The sequence below is a fragment of the Myotis nattereri genome (assembly GCF_964212035.1).
Source record: "Myotis nattereri genome assembly, chromosome: 18".
In the NCBI taxonomy this organism is placed as follows: domain Eukaryota; kingdom Metazoa; phylum Chordata; class Mammalia; order Chiroptera; family Vespertilionidae; genus Myotis; species Myotis nattereri.
Window position 1 is genome coordinate 5,621,816 of NC_138093.1, and position 19,780 is coordinate 5,641,595.

At 42.7% G+C, this 19,780-nt stretch overlaps 1 protein-coding gene across 1 annotated transcript in view; it reads left to right on the forward strand.

Annotated features, from left to right (window-relative positions):
• Positions 1–18,690, forward strand: part of GNAI3 (G protein subunit alpha i3) — a 38,970-nt gene extending 20,280 nt beyond the window's left edge. Inside the window, exons 2-9 of the mRNA XM_081112139.1 lie at positions 1,077–1,119; positions 1,235–1,376; positions 3,551–3,708; positions 6,054–6,182; positions 10,186–10,315; positions 10,740–10,893; positions 16,347–16,559; positions 16,649–18,690. Coding sequence (XP_080968265.1) covers positions 1,077–1,119; positions 1,235–1,376; positions 3,551–3,708; positions 6,054–6,182; positions 10,186–10,315; positions 10,740–10,893; positions 16,347–16,537 — 947 coding nt within the window. The 3' untranslated portion in view covers positions 16,538–16,559; positions 16,649–18,690. The remainder of the gene's footprint in view (positions 1–1,076; positions 1,120–1,234; positions 1,377–3,550; positions 3,709–6,053; positions 6,183–10,185; positions 10,316–10,739; positions 10,894–16,346; positions 16,560–16,648) is intronic.
• Positions 18,691–19,780: the final 1,090 nt, after the last annotated feature.

The following is a 19,780-nucleotide window of genomic DNA, read 5'->3' on the forward strand; positions in this document are numbered from 1 at the left end:
AATTGGAGAACATGAGTATAGACAACTCAAGTGTTTCGGTATAAAGAGGAAGAAAAAATGAAGAGGTGGCTAGAGGAAGATACGTGGAGTCGGAAGGTAGGAGGCAGGGTATGTGTTGATTTTAGGATAGAAGGTAATCGAGTAACTTTGTATACTGATGAGAGTGGCCCAGTAGGAAGAGAAACCTCGATATTTGAGTGTCATGGGGTAATTGTAGCAGCCAAGACCTTGAGTAGGTACAATGCAGTGGGTAAGTGCACAATTCAAGAGATTAGTCTCACACATTGGCAGAGACAGTTCGTTGATGAAGGTAGAGAGTATTCATGGAGGTACACGTAGATTGGTAGATTTGGTTATGGGAAAATGTGTGCATGTTTTTCTTTTAGTTCTTTAATCTTTCCAGTAAAAGAGAGGCTGAGAGTCAGAAGAGGGGTCAGTGTTAAACAGGCATCTTGGAAGGTGGGAAAATGCATTGGCTGGGGAAATGCAGGTGGAATGAATCTCAAGGAGTTCAGCGGGGCCCCCTGACACTTGTGGTCATTAAAGTGGTTCTCGCTGGATGAGGAAGGGACCGTGGGGGTGGGGTATAGAGTGGAAAAGTGCTGGGGACAGTGCCTCCTCTGCTTCTATTTTGAACTCTAGTCCCATGGCTGAGAGGATTGCTCTTGGAACATTCCTCAGGTCCCTGGGGGTTGACAGAGGAATTAATCAACATGATTAGGCCAACCATGAATCATTTCATTTTTGCCTGTGTTCAGTGTCTGTATCCTGTTTCTTGTAGAGGGTGAGTTCCTAGAGGTGTTGGCTTGTCTCCTGGAGAAGGCCTGCTTTTCACAAGTGGTATGCAGTAGGCCCTGGGACACTCTCAATGAATTTTACTTGGTTGCTGAGTTATGTAAAGAAAGTATAAAAAAACTCTAATGGAGAAGCTCACTGGTTTTTCCTGATAGAAAGCCTGACCAAAGTTTTCCCCAGGACCTGTGGTTTCCATTAATCTGGAATTACTACTCTTGTTGATTTCATGCTTTTGTGTTTGATTCCCGATCAGTTCAACATTTGGTTTCCCTTTCTTTCAGGTGCTGGAGAATCTGGTAAAAGCACCATTGTGAAACAGATGAAGTAAGTTGAGACATGGCCTTTTGTAAGACTGCATTTCCTCACAATGCATGAAAGTTCACAGGGTCTTTCCATCTTAGGTCCATCGTAATGATTTGTGGTTTTCTTCTTTTCCAAGAATCATTCATGAGGACGGCTATTCGGAGGAAGAATGTAAACAGTATAGAGTAGTTGTCTACAGCAACACGATACAGTCCATTATCGCCATCATACGGGCCATGGGACGGCTGAAGATTGACTTTGGGGAAGCAGCCAGAGCAGTAAGTGCCTTTCATTTCCTCTCCCCTTGCTCTTTTTCAGTAGGTGCAGTTAAGCAAAATTTGCTTTGCATTTTAGGGAAATGAATTTAAGCAACAAGGTAAGATGTAGCAAAGTACTATGTGCTCATTTGAGAAGTGTTAGCAATCTGTTCGGGAGGTATTAGCTTGTCAGGTCTTTTAAGAAACGGGATATACTAGGGTTCTGGGATAACTTTTATCCACCTCTTTTACAGCACTGTATATTTTCTTATAGTAGCAAGTGAGAGTCAGTTGATGGGATGTAAAAGAGGCTGCCTGGACATGTGGCTCTGCTTTCTGAGGTGTAGAGACTTAAGGCAGATATCACTCCCCCAGAATATACTTGATAAGGACTGAAAACCATGTCTAAATTTTAGAGGCAGTTTTCGGTATTCAAGAATACTGTGACCCTGTACTACATTGAACTATAAAATCAAAGTTTCTCTTTTGTATGTGTAAGAATTTATATTTATAGCTCCTCTACTGTCCTTCTAGTTATTTACAGTTGGTTAGAGGGTGAATGGGAAAGAATAGAGCTGGGTGTGGGGCAGGTTGTTTTTCATGTCTGCTTAGGGTGAAGGTATGAAGTTCATTGCAGAGAGGGGCCTCTTTACAGACCTTCATTAAGAAGGTCTATTGTGGAGAAGCAGGATGGGTCAGTGGAAGAGATTAAGTGGTAGGAAAGTGTTTCCTCCTGAAACAGTGTTTACAAAGTCAGGACAGCAAAAGTATGATACAGTAGCTCTCTCTCTTTTCAAGTTTCTAAAATTAGAACCATAGTATTAAATTTAAAATGTAATGCTTATTGAAGTGTTTTTAATATCTGCATGAGTATGGGTCAGATTTCAGAACCAGGGGACTATAAAGTCTTCAAATGTTAAATAAAGACTCTACCATCTCTGTAGAAGGGCCTGCTCACTGTTGGGTATTTGCCAGTTTATGTCATTTTGCAGCTTTTCTCAGTCATTCACTCCTTTATGTTAAATACTTATCTCTGGAAAGAAAGGAGGGCAATGCAGATGTTAGATAAAGTTTCGTAGAAAGGGTTGGGCCTAAAAATACAGTAAGGAAATAGGAAAGGATCTTACAGGAGGAGGAGTACTCGGCAAACGCCATGAAGGCCGAAGACCTCGAGTTAGGCAGAATAATGGGATGCACTCGGGTTAGTTTTGTGTTGCTTCGCTTGCGCAGGTGGATTCACACATCTTCGGAGGTTTGGGCTGTGGTTGCCCCTGTGGTTGGAAATGCTCTCTGCTGGCCACTGTGATGCAATTGATTGCTACCCTCCCCCCTTTTTCTTTACCAAGAATATGCTTCTTTCGTTTCTGTGTTTGTAGAGTCATTTGGAAATCTCCTGAGGCAGGTATTAGATTTGAGTGGGGAATCGTCCCATGAGACTGGTGTTCTTTTTTATACCATCTGACAACTGGGGCTGAGAAGAATAAAGCAGAACAGTCACAGTTCTCCTAGCCCCTTTCGGTCCTCTCCCCCCACTCCCGCATTTGAGGGTTAAAAACTCTGCTTGTACAGCTAGGTCCCTGACTCAGGAAGTTTTGATCAAATCTCTCTTTGTAGCTACTTTTCCTTTTGCTGCCTTTCCCCCTGTCTTATTAGAGGGTTAATACTGTGCTGGGCAAATACAGAGACTGCATTTGCCCTGGGGGATTTGTGTCTCCCACTAGGCTTCCAGACTTCCAAAATGCCTCCTGCTCCTGTCTGACCTGAAGGGGGAAGAAGAGAACACTTTCTCCTTAAACTGATTCTACTTCCTTGGACGTGTGCAGGCTTCACCTCTTACATGCTAGTCTTCATTTCTATTTTTATTGGAGACTTCCTTAAACAGAATGCAAATGAGTTACATATGTCTGTCTCACAGGCCAGTTTTTTTCCTGCCAAAATGCGTAACCAGGATGGAGATTAGTAGGCCAGTCAGAAGGAGATCTTTGCAGGGGATGGTGGTCTGTGGAGGGAGTGGGGTAAGGGTAGGGGCGTGAAACCATTCCTCAGTTCAGCTCTGCACTTGTGACTGTAGTGGAGAAGGCGTGAGACTCGGCGCCTCTTTAGAAATAATATAACATATGATGCTCGTGTGTGTGTGAAAGTAAGAGACTCTTGTCACGTCTTTAAGAACTGGAGGACCATCTGTCTCTCTTCAGGATGATGCCCGGCAGTTATTTGTCTTAGCTGGCAGTGCCGAGGAAGGAGTCATGACCCCAGAACTGGCAGGAGTGATTAGACGGCTGTGGCGAGATGGTGGCGTGCAGGCTTGCTTCTGCAGATCCAGGGAGTACCAGCTCAACGATTCTGCCTCATAGTAAGTCATTTCCCTCTCTCACAGAAAATAGCTCAGTTCATTGCCCATCCTTACGGAAATGGGGAAGTAGCAGACACTCTTGAAGTCTATGGATTCCTTATAGAGACGGTTTCAGTTCGGTTGGAAACCCTTGGTCATTTTGAATGACCTGGAGAAAAACGTTTCCTCTTGGAACGTAAGTGGGGGACTCGGCACCATGAAAGGCGCTCCGTGGTCGCTGGTAACCAGCAGGGGAAAGTGGTGAGACATCTCCTGCAGCTGGTGCCTGGTGCTCTCCCAGCTCAGGAATCCCTCTGCGCACCGGGGCTTTGCATAGATTGCCAGCAAGCGAGGGAGTTTAGGATTGTGACTCCCTTTCTATGCATCCACCTCTGTGGCTGGTTGCAGTATGAATTTCCCGGGGACTAGTCACCACTGATAAATCTTTTGCCAGATAACGCAATAGCAGACTTTACATAGAAGGAGATGTTGAGTCTTGGAACGAAATTGAAGCATCTGTTTGTCAAGGAAATTCTCTTGGTTTATGTGCTTTTAGGAAATTTGTAATGAATACTTATATTAAGCTATAATGTGCTATCCTGTTTTGCTTCTTTTACATTTTTACTTATCATACCTCTATTCAGAATGATGTTTTTTTTAACATGCATTTTGGGGGCTTGGTGAGTTCTTGTTACTTGTATTCATTTTTTTACTAAATGAAGACACTTTTAAACATTAAGGTATTTTCTCCAGTATTATATTGTCCTACTTTCCCCATTCTCATTCCAATGTAAGTTGTTATAGAGAAATTAAATATTTGAAAAACTTATTCTTCAAGAGAAAATTTGACTTGTGAACCATTTCAAGATTCTTGCCCATCTTTTTTTAATATTTTTAAATTGCAGCTATTGGTAATTTAAATAATTCTCCCAGTAGTCATCAAAGCTAGATTGTAGTTGTTTCTTCCATCATACATTTAATAATCTCTAAATCCTCCAGCTACACCTGAAGACATGTGATTTGTGGAGGTGTTGTTTTTGTGGGTTTTTTTTCCATAATTGTTGATCTAAGCTTGACTGGCTCCTTATTAATGACTAGGGGCCCAATGCATGAATTCGTGCACCTTGAAAGGAACTGTGGGCTGCAAGGCTGTAGTGGGCACAGGGGTGGGTCTTGGCCCATCCTGTGCACCCCCACCCGGCCCCTCCCACCATGCCTGGGTCCCCTCTCTGCTGGCAGCCCCGCCGCCACTCCCGTGCGCTGATGCTGATGGTGCGAGTAGTGGCTGCTGCCCCATCACCCCTCAGGATTAGGGGGAGGTGGAGAAGCCCTTGGGTGATTGGGGCCAGCAGCCGTCACTCGCACCCGCTGATGGCGCCAAGTGATTGGGACCAGCACCAAGCACCGGCAGTGGGTGCGAGCGGGGCCATCACTGGCAGCCGGTGCGAGAGGCAGCTGCTGGTCCCGATCACCCCTCGGGAGAAGGGGGAGGTGGAAAAGCCTTGAGGGGCAATCGAGGCCGGCAGGCACCGCTCGCACCTGCTGACAGCGCAGAGCGATGGGGGCTGACGCCAGGCGCCCGCAGCGGGGACAAGTGGCGGCTCCAGTGCTGGCAGCGGGTATGAGTGGGGCCAGCGCACAGCAGCAAAGAATTTTCAGTAACCACCAGAGTTTCACCCCAATGACAGTGACCCGTGCCCCGCTTGGTCTGGTGCCCCCACTCACCTGCCCCACCATCCCGCCATGGCCAACTCCCACCATGTTCCATGCTCTGCTGCCTGCTGCCGACGTCCACCATGGGCTGTGCGCGCCCCCTGGTGGTCAGCGCACGTCATAGCAACCGGTTGTTCGGTTGTTCCGCCATTTGGTCTATTTGCATATTAGCCTTTTATTAAATAAGATTCTCTTACAATGGTGCCACCTGTTCTTCATGTCAGGCCACAAATCTTTAGAAACCCTGAACTGAAAAATTTAATTTAGCTGTGAATCAGTCTTTTAATTATTGTATGACAAATTAAATTTCTTTGAAGGTATTTATAGTTTGTTTTGGCTTAGATTTTTAAAAAAAACCCACAACTTTCAGTTTCATAAATAAAAACAGGAACTACTTGTTCTTATTGAGCATAGTTCTCTTTTTAGTAATTCAAACACTGTTCTTTAAAGTCCTATCAGTTTTCTGTGGTGTTTATAGAACCTACTCTGTCCTCTGCTAGGCTCACATTTTCTTATTTCTGTGATAGGAAGATGTGATTCTGTTCGGCCACTTTAGCTCAGGATCTACTTTTGGCAGGAACTAGTTTAGTCTGTTGACTTGCTGTGCACATCGTTGGCCTCACCAGGTAAACATAAACGTGTATTTTATTTAGTTACCTAAATGATTTGGAAAGAATATCCCAAGCCAACTACATTCCAACTCAGCAAGATGTCCTGCGGACAAGAGTGAAGACCACAGGCATTGTGGAAACGCATTTCACCTTCAAAGAACTGTACTTCAAGTAAGTCACCAACACAAACATCATTCTTCACTTAGTCTCTCTCAACCAGAGTGAAAGTTCTCTAGGCAGGAGCGCTTGGTTTAGAAACTTACCGTATTCATCAGCCTGTATTTGAATGTTTCAACTATAAGAGTCCAAGCATTTCTTTTTTCTCCAAGTAGCATAAATACTTTGTCCATTTTGAGGAACTAAAATCAAAATTAAGTTATAACTTGGGTGTCAATAGAAGTAATCATATGGCTACTACTGTGTTTTTATTTTTATTTTTATTGATTTCAGAGAGGAAGGGAGAGGAAGAGAGAGATAGAAACATCAATGAGGAGAGAGAATCATTGATCGGCTGCCTCTTGCATGCCCCCTACTGGGGATCAAACCCACAACCGGGGCATGTGCCCTGACCAGGAATCGAACCAGTGACCTCCTGGTTCATAGGTCAGTGCTCAACCATCGAGCCATGCCGGCTGGGTGCGATGTGTTTTGTTTTTAATTTTATTCTTTTCAGCTGCTTTTTGTTGGAACCACCAAAACAGGTATTGGGTGTTTATTGTTTAGAAGGGTAACAACAATTCTAAAAGGGCAGGAAACCAGTTGTGTGGCTTTGTTCGGCCATTTTGGCATTAAAATGAAAATGCTTTTCTCACCAGTGTCAGTCCTCTCTTCCTGGTTGTCCCTTTAAGTTTAGTGGAATGGAGCTAATGTAGTCAGGACTCTTGGACTGATCTGTGCACAGTATATGCACAACTGAGTTTTTAATCCAGTGCAGAGTGGAAAATATTTCTGGGGATAAAGATACTTGGAGAGGTACGATGACATATAAACAGTGGTTGTTTTAGAGAAAATTCGAGTATTTCAATACAAAGGATTTTCTCATCAGCATTAGTAATTCTAAAATAGGCTTCAGCTCATCTCTGTGTTACTGGTCTTTTGTAAACATTAGAACTGTCTTTGGTTTCTGTTTTCTGCTTTTGTGACCTTTGAGATTAGAAGTAGACTTTCCCCCTTCAACGTCTGATGTTCTTTTTAGTTACCTCTTTATGCTTGTATGCAGGATGTAATAGTGAGCATTGTTGCATACAAATGTAACTTTTAGATCAGAACTTCTGTTTTCTTTTCTCTGGAAAAAAAAAATTAATTTAGAGGATTTGTGAAATCCACAGTTTAAGTATTGGATTCCAGTTGAGGCCTTGAAATTTTAGTATACCTATTTGTAACCTGGAAATATAGGAAATAGCAGTCCAGCTGAATATTTATAGAAGAGTTATCTTTAGAACTGGTGAACTTATTTAACAAGAGTGTCAGAGGCCCTGGCCAGTGTTGCTCAGTGAGTTGGATCATAGTGTCATGCACTGAAGGATCACAGGTTTGATTCCCAGTCAGGGTCGTTGCCCAGGTTGCAGGTTCGATCCCCGGTTAGGGCACATATGGGAGGCAACCGATTGATGTTTCTGTTTTTCCCTTCCTCTCCCTCTCCCCCTCTCCCTCCCTCTCTCCCTTTCCCTTCCTCTCTTTTTTTTTTTTTATATATATTTTATTGATTTTTTACAGAGAGAAAGGGAGAGAGATAGAGAGTCAGAAATATCGATGAGAGAGAAACACCAATCAGCTGCCTCCTGCACATCTCCTACTGGGGATGTGCCCGCAACCCAGGTACATGCCCTTGACCGGAATCGAACCCGGGACCTTTCAGTCCGCAGGCCGATGCTCTATCCACTGAGCCAAACCGGTTTCGGCCCCTTCCTCTCTTTTTAAAAAATAAATAAAAACACATCCTCAGGTGAGAGTAAAAAAAAAAGAGTAACAGAGGCCACTTGGATTATCACCCATGAAACCATGTCTCTTTGTGTACTATAAGATTAGTAATCCATTTATAATTAAATGTCATGACCTTTATTTATTTATTTATTAAATATATTTCTTTATTGATTTCAGAGAGGAAGGGAGAAAGAGAGAGATAGAAACATCAATGATAAGAATCATTGATCGGCTGCTTCCTGCACGCCCCCTACTGGGGATCGAGCCCGCAACCTAGGCATGTGCCCTTGGCAGGAATTGAACCTAGGACCCATTGGTCCGCAGGCTGACGCTCTATCCACTGAGCCAAGCCGACTAGGGCTCATGACTTTTATTTATTTAGTGTGGGAACTTTCTTGTTGATGTTGGCATAGACTGTTCTCTCGTTAGGTAAATCCTACTGGTCTTCCAATGTCAGGATCAGTAGCCAGATCTAATTAAGGTGCTGTACCCACTGTATTGTTGGCATGTAGACATCTTGTTATGAAGTACTATCATTTCTTCCTTTTCCTCTTCTCTCTAGGCAAAACCACTATCCATTTATTCAAACATTTATTGAACATCTACTCTATGCAAGGCATTGTGTAATTGCTAACTTGCCTCTCAGTTATGAGGTAATGTTTATAAAATGTCAATCTGTTAGTGAATGATATTGTAAATGTTAACATGTGCTAAAAGTCCACATTGGGAGCGTCATAGTGTTACACTAGTTTTATGAACTTTTTAGAAGAAAATGGAGGAGTAAACCAAAATTATTGGGGTACCAGTGTATGTCTCCCCTTGAAAGACGTCCTTGGTGAAATATATGTTGTTAGCGCTCCTAAAACCTATAGTATGACCTGTATTAAAGCCAACTTGTGATTGCGTCATTATCGGCATCATGACCAAAGTTCGGAAAAAAACCACTATGAGATCAGTCAGAAGAAAAAGTTGGTCATGAAGAGATAAATGACCGTTTTCTTCAAAACACACATTGAGAAATTACTCAACTGCCTCAATGTCTTCAGGGAAAAAATCTCTGGAACTAGGTCCCTAGCCACTGTAGATCTGATAAACTAAACCAGCTTGGCAGAGTTTTAACCTCTAAACATTTTGTCGCCATCATCAAACATACATCTTCAGGATGTCTGACCTTTTTTCTGCCGACCTCCTCCGACCCTAATACCAGCTGAGACACAGCTGTGCGGCTGCTTCCTGTACTGTCGGAGGTGGATGAGGACATTGTTGACAGTTCAGCAGGTGACCTAGGATATCAAGTGAGCCCCAGAAGGGAGCAGTGGACTGAAACTAACCGGGATGGAACATGAAGTGTGCCAACACTTGAGACTTTGTTAGTATTAATTAGGTTCAAATAAGACTGGGGTCGAGAAGCATTAGTTTTGTTTTTAGATACTGACTTGTTAAGCGTCCTACCAAAAAAACATAATTCCCTTTTTTCCATAATTAATCTCTAAAATATTTTTCTTTAAGAAAAATGTATCTCAATTATACCTAAATTTTTTTTAAAAGAAAAGAAACTTTTGAATCAGTAGGGAGAGGTTATGGAGAGAATGCAAGTTGGGGATTTATATTTATTAAGTTCTCAAAAGAGGTAAACCATTTGAGAGGTTGCAGTGTTTGTGGATAAGAGCCTGGGCGCTGGGGTCAGAGTGCCTGGGTTCAGATCCTCGGTCCCCATTTGTTAGCTGTGTGTCGTTGGGCAAATTAGTTAACATATCTGTGCCTCAGTTTCTTCATCTGTAAAATGGGGATACTTGTAGGAGTCAGGAGTGCTATGAGGGTTAAATCAGTTAATGCACTTAAGATGATTAGGATGGTGTCTGGCATCATGGTAAACACTCAGTAAATATTAGGTATCGTTATTATCTTAAGTTGTATTATCCAGCTCTTCATTTTCCCTGTCCTTTTCCTCCCCTTCCTTTTATCCATTTCGGTGCTTACTCTGCTGGCTTGGCACATCTGGTACAAGCTGATAGAGAGGAGGCTCACTGTCTCTAAAATGAGAATTTTTATTATTCCAGAGATTTATTTTCTCATGTTTTGTTTTAATTTAACCACAGATAATTATTTTGACTATACTTTGTCTGCTCCTCTGTCTGTTTTTTTCCATTACACATGGGGTTTGGAATATGCGATAGTGGGAAATCCCTCATCGTTTCAGTTCAGGGAGGGGTGTGTGATCTTGCTGAGTTTGTGCTTTCCCCTTCCTCAGGATGTTTGATGTAGGCGGCCAAAGATCAGAACGAAAAAAGTGGATTCACTGTTTTGAAGGAGTGACAGCAATCATCTTCTGTGTGGCCCTCAGTGACTATGACCTTGTTCTGGCTGAGGATGAGGAGATGGTATGTTGGAGCCTCCATAAAAAGCCTATCTTGTGTGCATCCAGGAAATGGAAACTAACTTTTAGGAAGACTTTGTGCATCCATGTGCTCATTGAATCAAAACTCACATCCCTAACTTTTTTCCTTGTCAGTGAAATTCGATTTTCAAAATATTCATTCATGCCCTATTGACTCTTAAGAGATATGACCATGCAGCACATTGAGTATGTGGCAGGATCAAGTCCTCTTATCAGCCAGTCCTTCTTCCCACCTCCTAATCTTCCAAGAATTACAAAAATGAGGACTGGCCCAGACTTTGTTATCAGTGTCTGACTTAATTCCACGGTTGCCATTCAGTGCTTTTAAAACTTGGTCTGTTTTTTCATGAACAGTTGTCCACCTTTGCTTTTTGTGACTGACCTATCATCCTTTATTTCTTTCTTAGAACCGAATGCATGAGAGCATGAAACTGTTTGACAGCATTTGTAACAACAAATGGTTTACAGACACTTCAATCATTCTCTTCCTCAACAAGAAAGATCTTTTTGAGGAAAAAATAAAGAGGAGTCCATTAACTATCTGTTATCCAGAGTACACGGGTAAGTGGTCATGAAAGATCTTGTTGGAAGCACCCGCCTGGGATCAGCACTTAGTGACATTCCTACAGCTGCCTTTTGTTTGGAACAAAGCCTGTTAGCCTTATGGGGAGTGTTTGCCGGCAGTGGAATCAACATCAGTATGTGATTAGACCCCTCGAGTCTAAAGTGCTGTTCCAGACACAGATGAGTTTACAAGTGTGTTTTATATTTCTGTTCTTATTTTCTGAGGGATATAGAGAAAGAAAAAAATCAAAATTTGGCATAAATACATTCAAGAAAGTGCAAGGATAAGGTGCAGTCTTTGCACTCAAGAAACTGACAGTCATTGTAGCGAGAGATACACATGCCCACACGCAGGATTTCATTGCAGTATGAAATGTTGATGGAAGAAGAACAGAAGCAGTGGTTACCTCGATGGGGTCAGTGCAGTCTGTCTCGAGGAAATGACACTTAGGGTGAGACAGGAAGAGGATGAATTAGATACCACCAAGCGGACGGGGAATTTTAGGAAGAGGGAATAGCATGTATGGAGGTAAAAAGGGACATGATTTGTTCCGGAACCTGGGAGGAATTTGTTATGGCTGAGCGTTAAGTGAGGGGAAGGACTGGTTGGAGAGATGGGATGCTCCTGCAGGGCCTGGTTTCTCATGCTGAGACCGTGGGGAAGGAACTATTAAAGGATTTTCATTGGGAACATGAAATCGTAGGATCTGTGCTTCAAAATGGCAATAAAGATAGATAGTAGGGGAGTTGAATTAGTAAGGACTCTCTTTGGGTGCAAATAAAAACTTTTGGTGAAGATATGGGGAAATACCATAGACGTCAAGGGCAAGAGTGCAGGCATGTCTTAACAGTGCAGTTAGAACGAGGACTAGAAAGCTGTCACGAATCCCTGTGTCTTTTCTCGCCTCTCTGTTTCCCACCCCGCCCCCGTGTGTTTTCTTTCTTCTTCTCTCTTTACCAACTTCTGCTGCTGCTCAATTTATGTGATCAAAGATGCTTCTGCCACTGTTTCTGTATTTCCTGCATTTAAAAGACCAGGCTAGACTGGGTCAAATTCCCCAGGTTCAGATTCCTAGGAGAGACATGGCTGCCAGGGCTGCGCCACTATGACTTTTAGATCAGAGTCGGGCATTTCCGGGGAAGGGGACTCTTCGCTGAGCAGACACTGTAAATGCCTTCTATGACAAGGCGAGGGTAGGGACGTGGGAAGAAGCAGAGCTACTCCCCAAGTTCTGTCTTGATTGGGTGCCGGTGCTGTGCTCTGAATTTGTATTTAGGAATGTTGGTTTTGAAGTGTCTGGAACACCCAGATGGAGATATCTAATAGGCAGTTATTATGTTTGTCCTCTGAGCTTGGGGAGAGGTTGAGGGTTAAGGTATATTGATTGGGGATACAGTGTGGAAATGAAAATGATGACTCAGTGGATATTATACAAAGAGGAGAGAAAAGGACCATGGATGAGATAGGAGAGTATCAGCTTCTCTTGGCAGGAGAGAAAGAAGGGTTTGTAGAGGATCCAAAAGGAAGAACCAGAAGAGCCAAAATATCACAAACTAAGAGGAGCGTTTAAGAAGTGAGGAGTGGGCAGCAGTGTTGTATGCAGAACAATAAGATGCACATTGGAGTGACCTCTAGTGTTGGCCGTAACTGAGAGCAGTGAGAGGAGTGATAAAAGTGGAGGATGGCCCTGGCCCGTTTGGCTCAGTGGATAGAGCGTCGGCCTGTGGACTCGGGTCCCGGGTTTGGTTCCGGTCAACCGTACCTTGGTTGCGGGCACATCCCCAGTGGGGAGTGTGCAGGAGGCAGCTGATTGATGTTTCTCTCTCGTCGATGTTTCTGACTCTCTATCCTTCTCCCTTCCTCTCTGTGAAAGGTCAATAAAATATATTTTTAAAAAAATAAATAATTTTTAAAAAGTGGAGGATGTTTGTAGGCATAGAGGTAAGATCCTACAGCAAAAGAAAAGTTATAAAGAGTGGATGTGATGGATGGAGTGAGATTTGCAAGTGGGCAGGAAAAAAAGGAATCAAGAGTCTAGGTAGGGCCCTGGCCAATGTGGCTCAGTTGGTTGAGCGTTCCCATGCACCAAAGAATCGCTGGTTCAGTACCCAGTCAGGGCACATATCCAGGTTGTGGGTTTGCTCACTAGTCGGGACGTATGCAGGGAGGCAAACGATTGATGTTTCTCACATCGATGTCTCTCTCTCTCTCTCTCTCTCTCTCTCTCTCTCTCTCTCTCTCTCTCTCTCCCCCCCCCCTCCCCCTTTCCCCTCTCCCGTTCTCCTCCTCTCCTCCTCTCCTCCTCTTCCCCTCTCCTCCCCCTTGCTCCCTTCCTTCTTCTCTCCCACCCTCCCTCTCTCCCTTCCTCTGTCTCTTTTAAAAAACATAAAAGAATCTAGATAGGATGAGTGGATGAACAAAGAATGGCATGTTCATGGAGCATTATTCAGCCATGAAAAGGATGCTAGCCCTGACCAGTTTGGCTCAGTGGATAGAGCGTGGGCCTGCGAACTCTAGGGTCCCAGGTTCGATTCTGGTCAAGGGCATGTACCTTGGTTGTGGGCACATCCCCAGTAGGGAGTGTGCAGGAGGCAGCTGATTGATGTTTCTCTCTCATTGATGTTTCTAACTCTCTATCCCTCTCTCTTCCTCTCTGTAAAAAAATCAATAAAAAAAAATTTTAAAAAGCAATCACTCTCAAAATTAATTTTAAAAAATGTTTTAAAAAAAAATTAAAAAAATAAAAAAGGATGCTATTACTGGGATGAGCTCCATAAACATTATGCTAAGTCATTGATGGCGAACCTATGACACGGGTGTCAGAGGTGACACGCGAACTCATTTTTTGGGTTGATTTTTCTTTGTTAAATGGCATTTAAATATATAAAATAAATATCAAAAATATAAGTCTTTGTTTTACTATGGTTGCAAATATCAAAAAATTTCTATATGTGACACGGCACCAGAGTTAAGTTAGGGTTTTTCAAAATGCTGACACGCCGAGCTCAAAAGGTTCGCCATCACTGTGCTAAGTGAAAGAAGCCAAATACAAAAGGTCACAATTGTGTGGTTCCTTTTATATGTTACATCCAAAAAGGGCACATCCACAGAGACGGAAAGCAGATGGGTGGGCGGCTGTCAGGAGATGGGTGGGAGTGGGATGTTTACTGGGGTTAACAGGCTTTGAAACTAGAGAGCGGTGGTGGTGGCCTCACATTGTGAACACAGGAAACGCCACGTACTGCACACTTTGAAATGGTTGGTTATATGGTATGTGAATTTTACCTCAACTTTATAAAAGGAGTTTAGGTAGAGCAATTGAATTTGGAACCAGAGAGAAGACATCTCTAAGACCAAAGGTACAAAAATAAGTGCAGATAGCAGTAACTTTTTAAACGAGGTGTTGAGCTAAAAGGTTAAGATGATAGTTTAAGCCCCATGGCCTCTGTTTCTCAGGGAAGTTGGAAATGTGGTCCTCTGTTCAGAGTGAGGTGGGAGGTGAGAGCTGGGTGAGTCTATATAGAAAGTAGAAGGTTGGGGCTGGGAAGAAATCTTTCTTAAAGTTTCTTAGTACGTATTTTTATTGATTTCAGAGAGGAAGAGAGAGGGGGAGAGAAACATCAATGATGAGAGAGAATCATTGATGGCTGCCTCCCGCACGCTCCCTACTGGGGATCGAGCCTGCAACCCAGGCATGTGCCCTGACCTGGAATTGAACCATGACCTCCTGGTTCATAGCTTGGCGCTCAACCACTGAGCCATGCTGGCTGGAAATCTTCCTTAAGACAAGTAAAAGGATTGACACTAATGTTCAGTTGGGAGTCTTCTTCACACATAGCAAAGAGCCCTGGATGTCACCGCTGTGTGTGTGTGTGTGAACTTCCAAGCCTTTTTTCTGTTTATTGTATCCTTCTGAAGGATTCCCAGTCCTGCTTTCCCAAGTACCAATATCTGTTCCTACCACACAGACATGTTTTTCAGTCCTCTATCGCCTTTAAATTACACAAGCCCACAGATCTGTGGGAACCATTTCAAGCCCCTACCAAGCTATCTTCCTTCAGTTCTTTAAACATTCTGTTGAAATAACACCCTTTTCTTTGCTATTTCATGTTTATGTGCTCAGTGCTGGTATTTTGTGTTAGGCTTGATGTCGGTGACAGTAGCCGCTGGTTCACAGGAATCAGTTTCTGTTGCCTTTCTCTGGCTCTGCAGCCATTTCCGAGGCTACTCTAAAGGCTCACAGGTAGAGAAGACGTGTAGGAAGCAGGTGATTAAGGGTGTTAATTACAAATGCTGACAATGGGATTTGGTCCTCCCTCCCCCACCCACCTCCACCTTTAAAAAAATTACAGCATTATTGAGGTATAATTCACATACCATAAAATTGACTACTTAAAGGTGTACAATTCAGGGCCCTTTCCATTTGCATCTGTTAGTGTACCTTTGGTTCTTTAAATTATTGCATCAAGGCTCTGAGACTAAGCCCCTTAACACTGGAATGATTTTGAAAAGAAGCGTGACTTACCCTTTTGAATTATTTCACACTAGAGGCCTGGTGCACAGCATTCGTGCACTCGGTGGTAGTGGGGTCCTCAGCCCAGCCTGTGCCCTTTCACAGTCTGGGAGCCCTTGGGGGAAGTCCAACTGACGGCTTAGGCTGCTACGGAGGCAGGAGAGGCTCCCACCACTGCCACTACACTTGCCAGCCGTCAGCCCGGCTTCTGGCTGAGCAGCGTTCCCCTTGTGAAAGCGCACGGACCACCAGGGGCAGCTCCTGCATTGAACATCTGCCTCCTGGTGGTCAGTGTGCATCATAGCGACTGGTCATTCCGTCCATATCACCCTTTTATTATATAGGATCTCCTCAAGGAGTACAGGCTTTGTGACCTAAACCAGCGGTTCTCAACCTGTGGGTCGCGACCCCTTTGGGGGTCGAATGACCCTTTCACAGAGGTCACCTAAGACCGTCGGAAAACACATATATAATTATATATTGTTTTTGTGATTAATCACTATGCTTTAATTATGTTCAATTTGTAACAATGAATTGGGGGCCACTACAACATGAGGAACTGTATTAAAGGGTAGCGGCATTAGGAAGGTTGAGAACCACTGGTCTAAACAATTGTGTTCTAGAAATATATGCTCCTACTCTCCTAGTTTCCTTTTATACTTCTTAGGGTTTTTTTAGCCAAAAAGTCTAAATGAAAGGAGAAAGAGAAACTTTCAGTTTGTTTTTCTGGATCTTTGTGTGTGATGATTTTGTTCGGTTTATAATGATATGAGTCCGCTCTGAAGAAAAACCTAATGGTGATGATAGAAATACAAAAATGTGTCTGTATGCCATTGGCCCGCGTGCCCTCTCCTCATCGGTAAATGAGGAGGCTCGACGTAGCAGAGTTCGGGCAGCTACTTAATTTGAACTGAGGATGTGGGGTGTCTGCCTCAGGTTCCAACACGTACGAAGAGGCAGCTGCTTACATCCAGTGCCAGTTTGAAGACCTGAACAGAAGGAAGGACACCAAGGAGATCTACACCCACTTCACCTGTGCCACCGACACCAAGAACGTGCAGTTTGTTTTTGACGCCGTCACGGATGTCATCATTAAGCACAACTTGAAGGAGTGTGGGCTTTACTGAAGCGAGTGGCGTGGAACCAAAGGTAAAACTTGGGGCAGTGGTTCCCAGCGCGGCGGCCATGTCTCTCGACTCAGTACACGTTCTCTAATGGAGAATGTTCTTCTTTTCCAGTTATTACATGTGGAGTGTTGAGACCAGATCTCTCCTGCTGTCTCCTTGGCAGCAGCGAGCATGACCGGGACCAGGGAAGGCGGCAGCATGCAGAACTCTGGCGCTCTTTAGCACAATCTTCTGTAGTAGGGACTCTTAATTGACACGAGATGCTCAAGTCAAACATGGAATTGGACAGCCGTAAAGTATGAATCAAGACATCACTTGGATTTCAAAATCTCAGATGTTAGAGCAGATGTGAAGCTGAGGTGCTGCATTCCAGAACTTCAATATGTAGCTTTTTTTTCCCTTGTTAACAGACCATCAGTTTATTTTTTAAGGTTTTTTTCCCCCATCAAGAATACAAAATTTTATTTCTTTGTTTGCAAAAGAATCTTTATTAAAACACACACAGTCTTAACTATGCACAAGATATGAGCAGATCATCTTGAAAATATTCCTCTTAGTAGGAACTCTTTGTTTTTTAACTCTTGGTATGGTCAGAATATAATATTTCTGTAATTGTGTAATTCTTCAGTTATCGGGACTATAACTACAGCTTTTTTGGATGAAATGTGTGTTACTATTCTGTTGAAAGTACCATAATGATTTCTAAATGGTAATTACAGTGGAGAGTTCTGTCTAGCTCTTTTTTTTTTTTTAAGCTTAGGGTGAGGGTTTACCGGGTTTATGCTGATTACCAAATTACTAAATAAATGCTTCTGTAGTATGATAAAGTCAACTTCTTGGATACAGACATACCCAGGGTAGCTGCCAATCAAATGCAAATTGCTAAATTTTATCTTTTTTTTTTAATTGCTAAATTTTAAACAGAACCAGTGACTTTGCTGCTGCGTCCCTACTAAATTGACCGCTCTGATCCTTGCTTGTCTGTCTCGGTCAAAGGGAGTTTTGTCAACGATGCCCCTTGTTTTTCATCTCCTATGGCCTTTTTTTCTGTTGGGAAACATCTAAAGTGTATGAACAGTGCATGCTTTTACTTTGTAAATGTGGTGCCAAAGCCGTTTGCCATTGTTTTTATTGTAGCAATGTTAATTGTAATAATCCTTAGGACGTTCTTTTGCCGAAACCATTGCATTTGGGGACCTTTTTCCACGCTGTCATGTGTACAGATTTTAATCTGTTACAGCGGCAGCAGTATTAAAATGATGAGTAAAGAGTCCAGGTCTGTTCCTGTTTGTCACTAGTCCTTTCTGGAAGTATTTTCTTTTGTTTCTTTTTGCCCCTGCTGAGTGTGCTTTGGCCTTTGTCTGAGTGGGTTTAGGTAAGGAGGTTCCCTGAAGGCTAGTCTTTTGGTGTAATGGTGTTGTTGAATCCTGGCCAGCCTGAGGGGCTTATGTCCCGTCTGTGTAAGTGACAGGCCGTCACAGTCCATTTCCCAGATTGACATTTTGGTCGTGCGGGGAACTGTAGTTGCCTCTGCCTGCAGGTCCTTTTGTACAATGTACAGCAAATGTCATTAAATAGTGAACGGTCCATTGCAGGGGCAGATGAAGAGAATGCATTTTGAGCAGTCCATGTCACTGGTTTAAGCAGTGCCTTTTGGGGTCCAATCTTTTAGGATTGGATTCTGTTTCATCTTTTGATGTGATCTTTCACTAGTTTAAAAAGAAAAAAAAAAGGTTTGGTGGTCATCGAAGCTGGTTCCAAAAGTAAGCCACAGTAGTTCAGTGCCTTTATTGGTAGTTTTTGTTGTTGTTTTTCTTTCTTATTCTTTTTGGAAAAGTATTACTATGTGGATGGTGAACTGTGTTATCTAACAATTTTATTTTAGTGTTGTGAAAACGACCTAAAAGAAAGAAAATTATCAGCTTTAATTGGTGATTGACTTATGCCCACAATGTAAATAGGGATGATAGTTCTTGTTTGTTTTGAATATATCTTTTCCTTATTGTATTTTGTAAATAGAATCATCTGGAAATGAGAATTGCTCCAGTGTTATTTTAACTGTAGTGTTTCTATAGTCTGGGCTGATGGGATGGTGTTGTTGATAGCCCATAATAACAGATAACCCCAAAAAGTTCATTATACTTTGAAATGCATTTTGTATTTTCATTTGAATATGTCTGTGTTCATTTTTAGTCCTTCTGTTAGTGAAAAGTAGTAGTTCTCCACTTTTCTGCCTCTCACACCATTTACACATGTTCTGTGTTTACATGAAGATCAACCCCCACCCCCTCCCCCATCCCAAATAACTTACCTGAATGTACATTCCTTGGCAGACACAGGGACACAGTTGAAGTCAGTGGTTTTCAAATATGCCTTAAGCCCAAATCACCTGGATCCATCTCAGAGATTGACTCCTGGCCAGCTGGCTGGCAATCCATAACTTTAAAAGGGTTATTCTGATCACCGGGCTTGCAGATCACTATTGTATCTTGAAATACAAGATTTTTTTCTTATAGCTAGAATGTAGGGATGAAACATCCTATCTACTAGCCTGGAGAAAAGATTTGATATTTGTAATTAAAGAAACAAAAAGTTGCCTGTGTCTGGCGGTGAAGAATGCTGGAAGTTGTGATAGATCATGTTTCACAATTCAGGTTGCCAGGCTCTGGACCATCCAAGAAATCAGCACATCTAAGAGAATTAAATTGTAATAAATAAAGAACAGTATTTACTAGACCGTAGCAGGAAGGACTGCAGTAGTAGCTTCTTTTTGTTGCCAGTCATATCTTTCTCGCCTGATTAAACCTTAGACTCTATATAAAGAGGAAGCATTCTGCTTCCCGGCCAGTCTCCTCTACCTTATTAATTCAGCCTTGCAACAGATTTCACCTCCTGGCATGAAAATTCCGAAGACATTTACAGGCTTTGTAAGTGGATCTTGAGATGCCATTTTTATTTTGGACAGTTAGATTTCTAAGTGTAGTTCAGTGTATTGTTTTATTATTTCCACTAATGGATTGTTCTTTTTCACAAAGTGCTGCATTCTAAGAATAGATGGACCACATTTTTAAAAACTGCTCTCTTGTCTTATTTATTTCTTCTTCTATCTATTGGTTTTATTACATGCGTATTTTAGAGTATTTAAAAATAATCGCAGGTTCTTCCAATTCTTTTGCTCACCTTAATTGTGTCCGTCCATCCTTGCCATGGCTCTCCTTGTGGTGACTGTGACTTGCTGTGGAC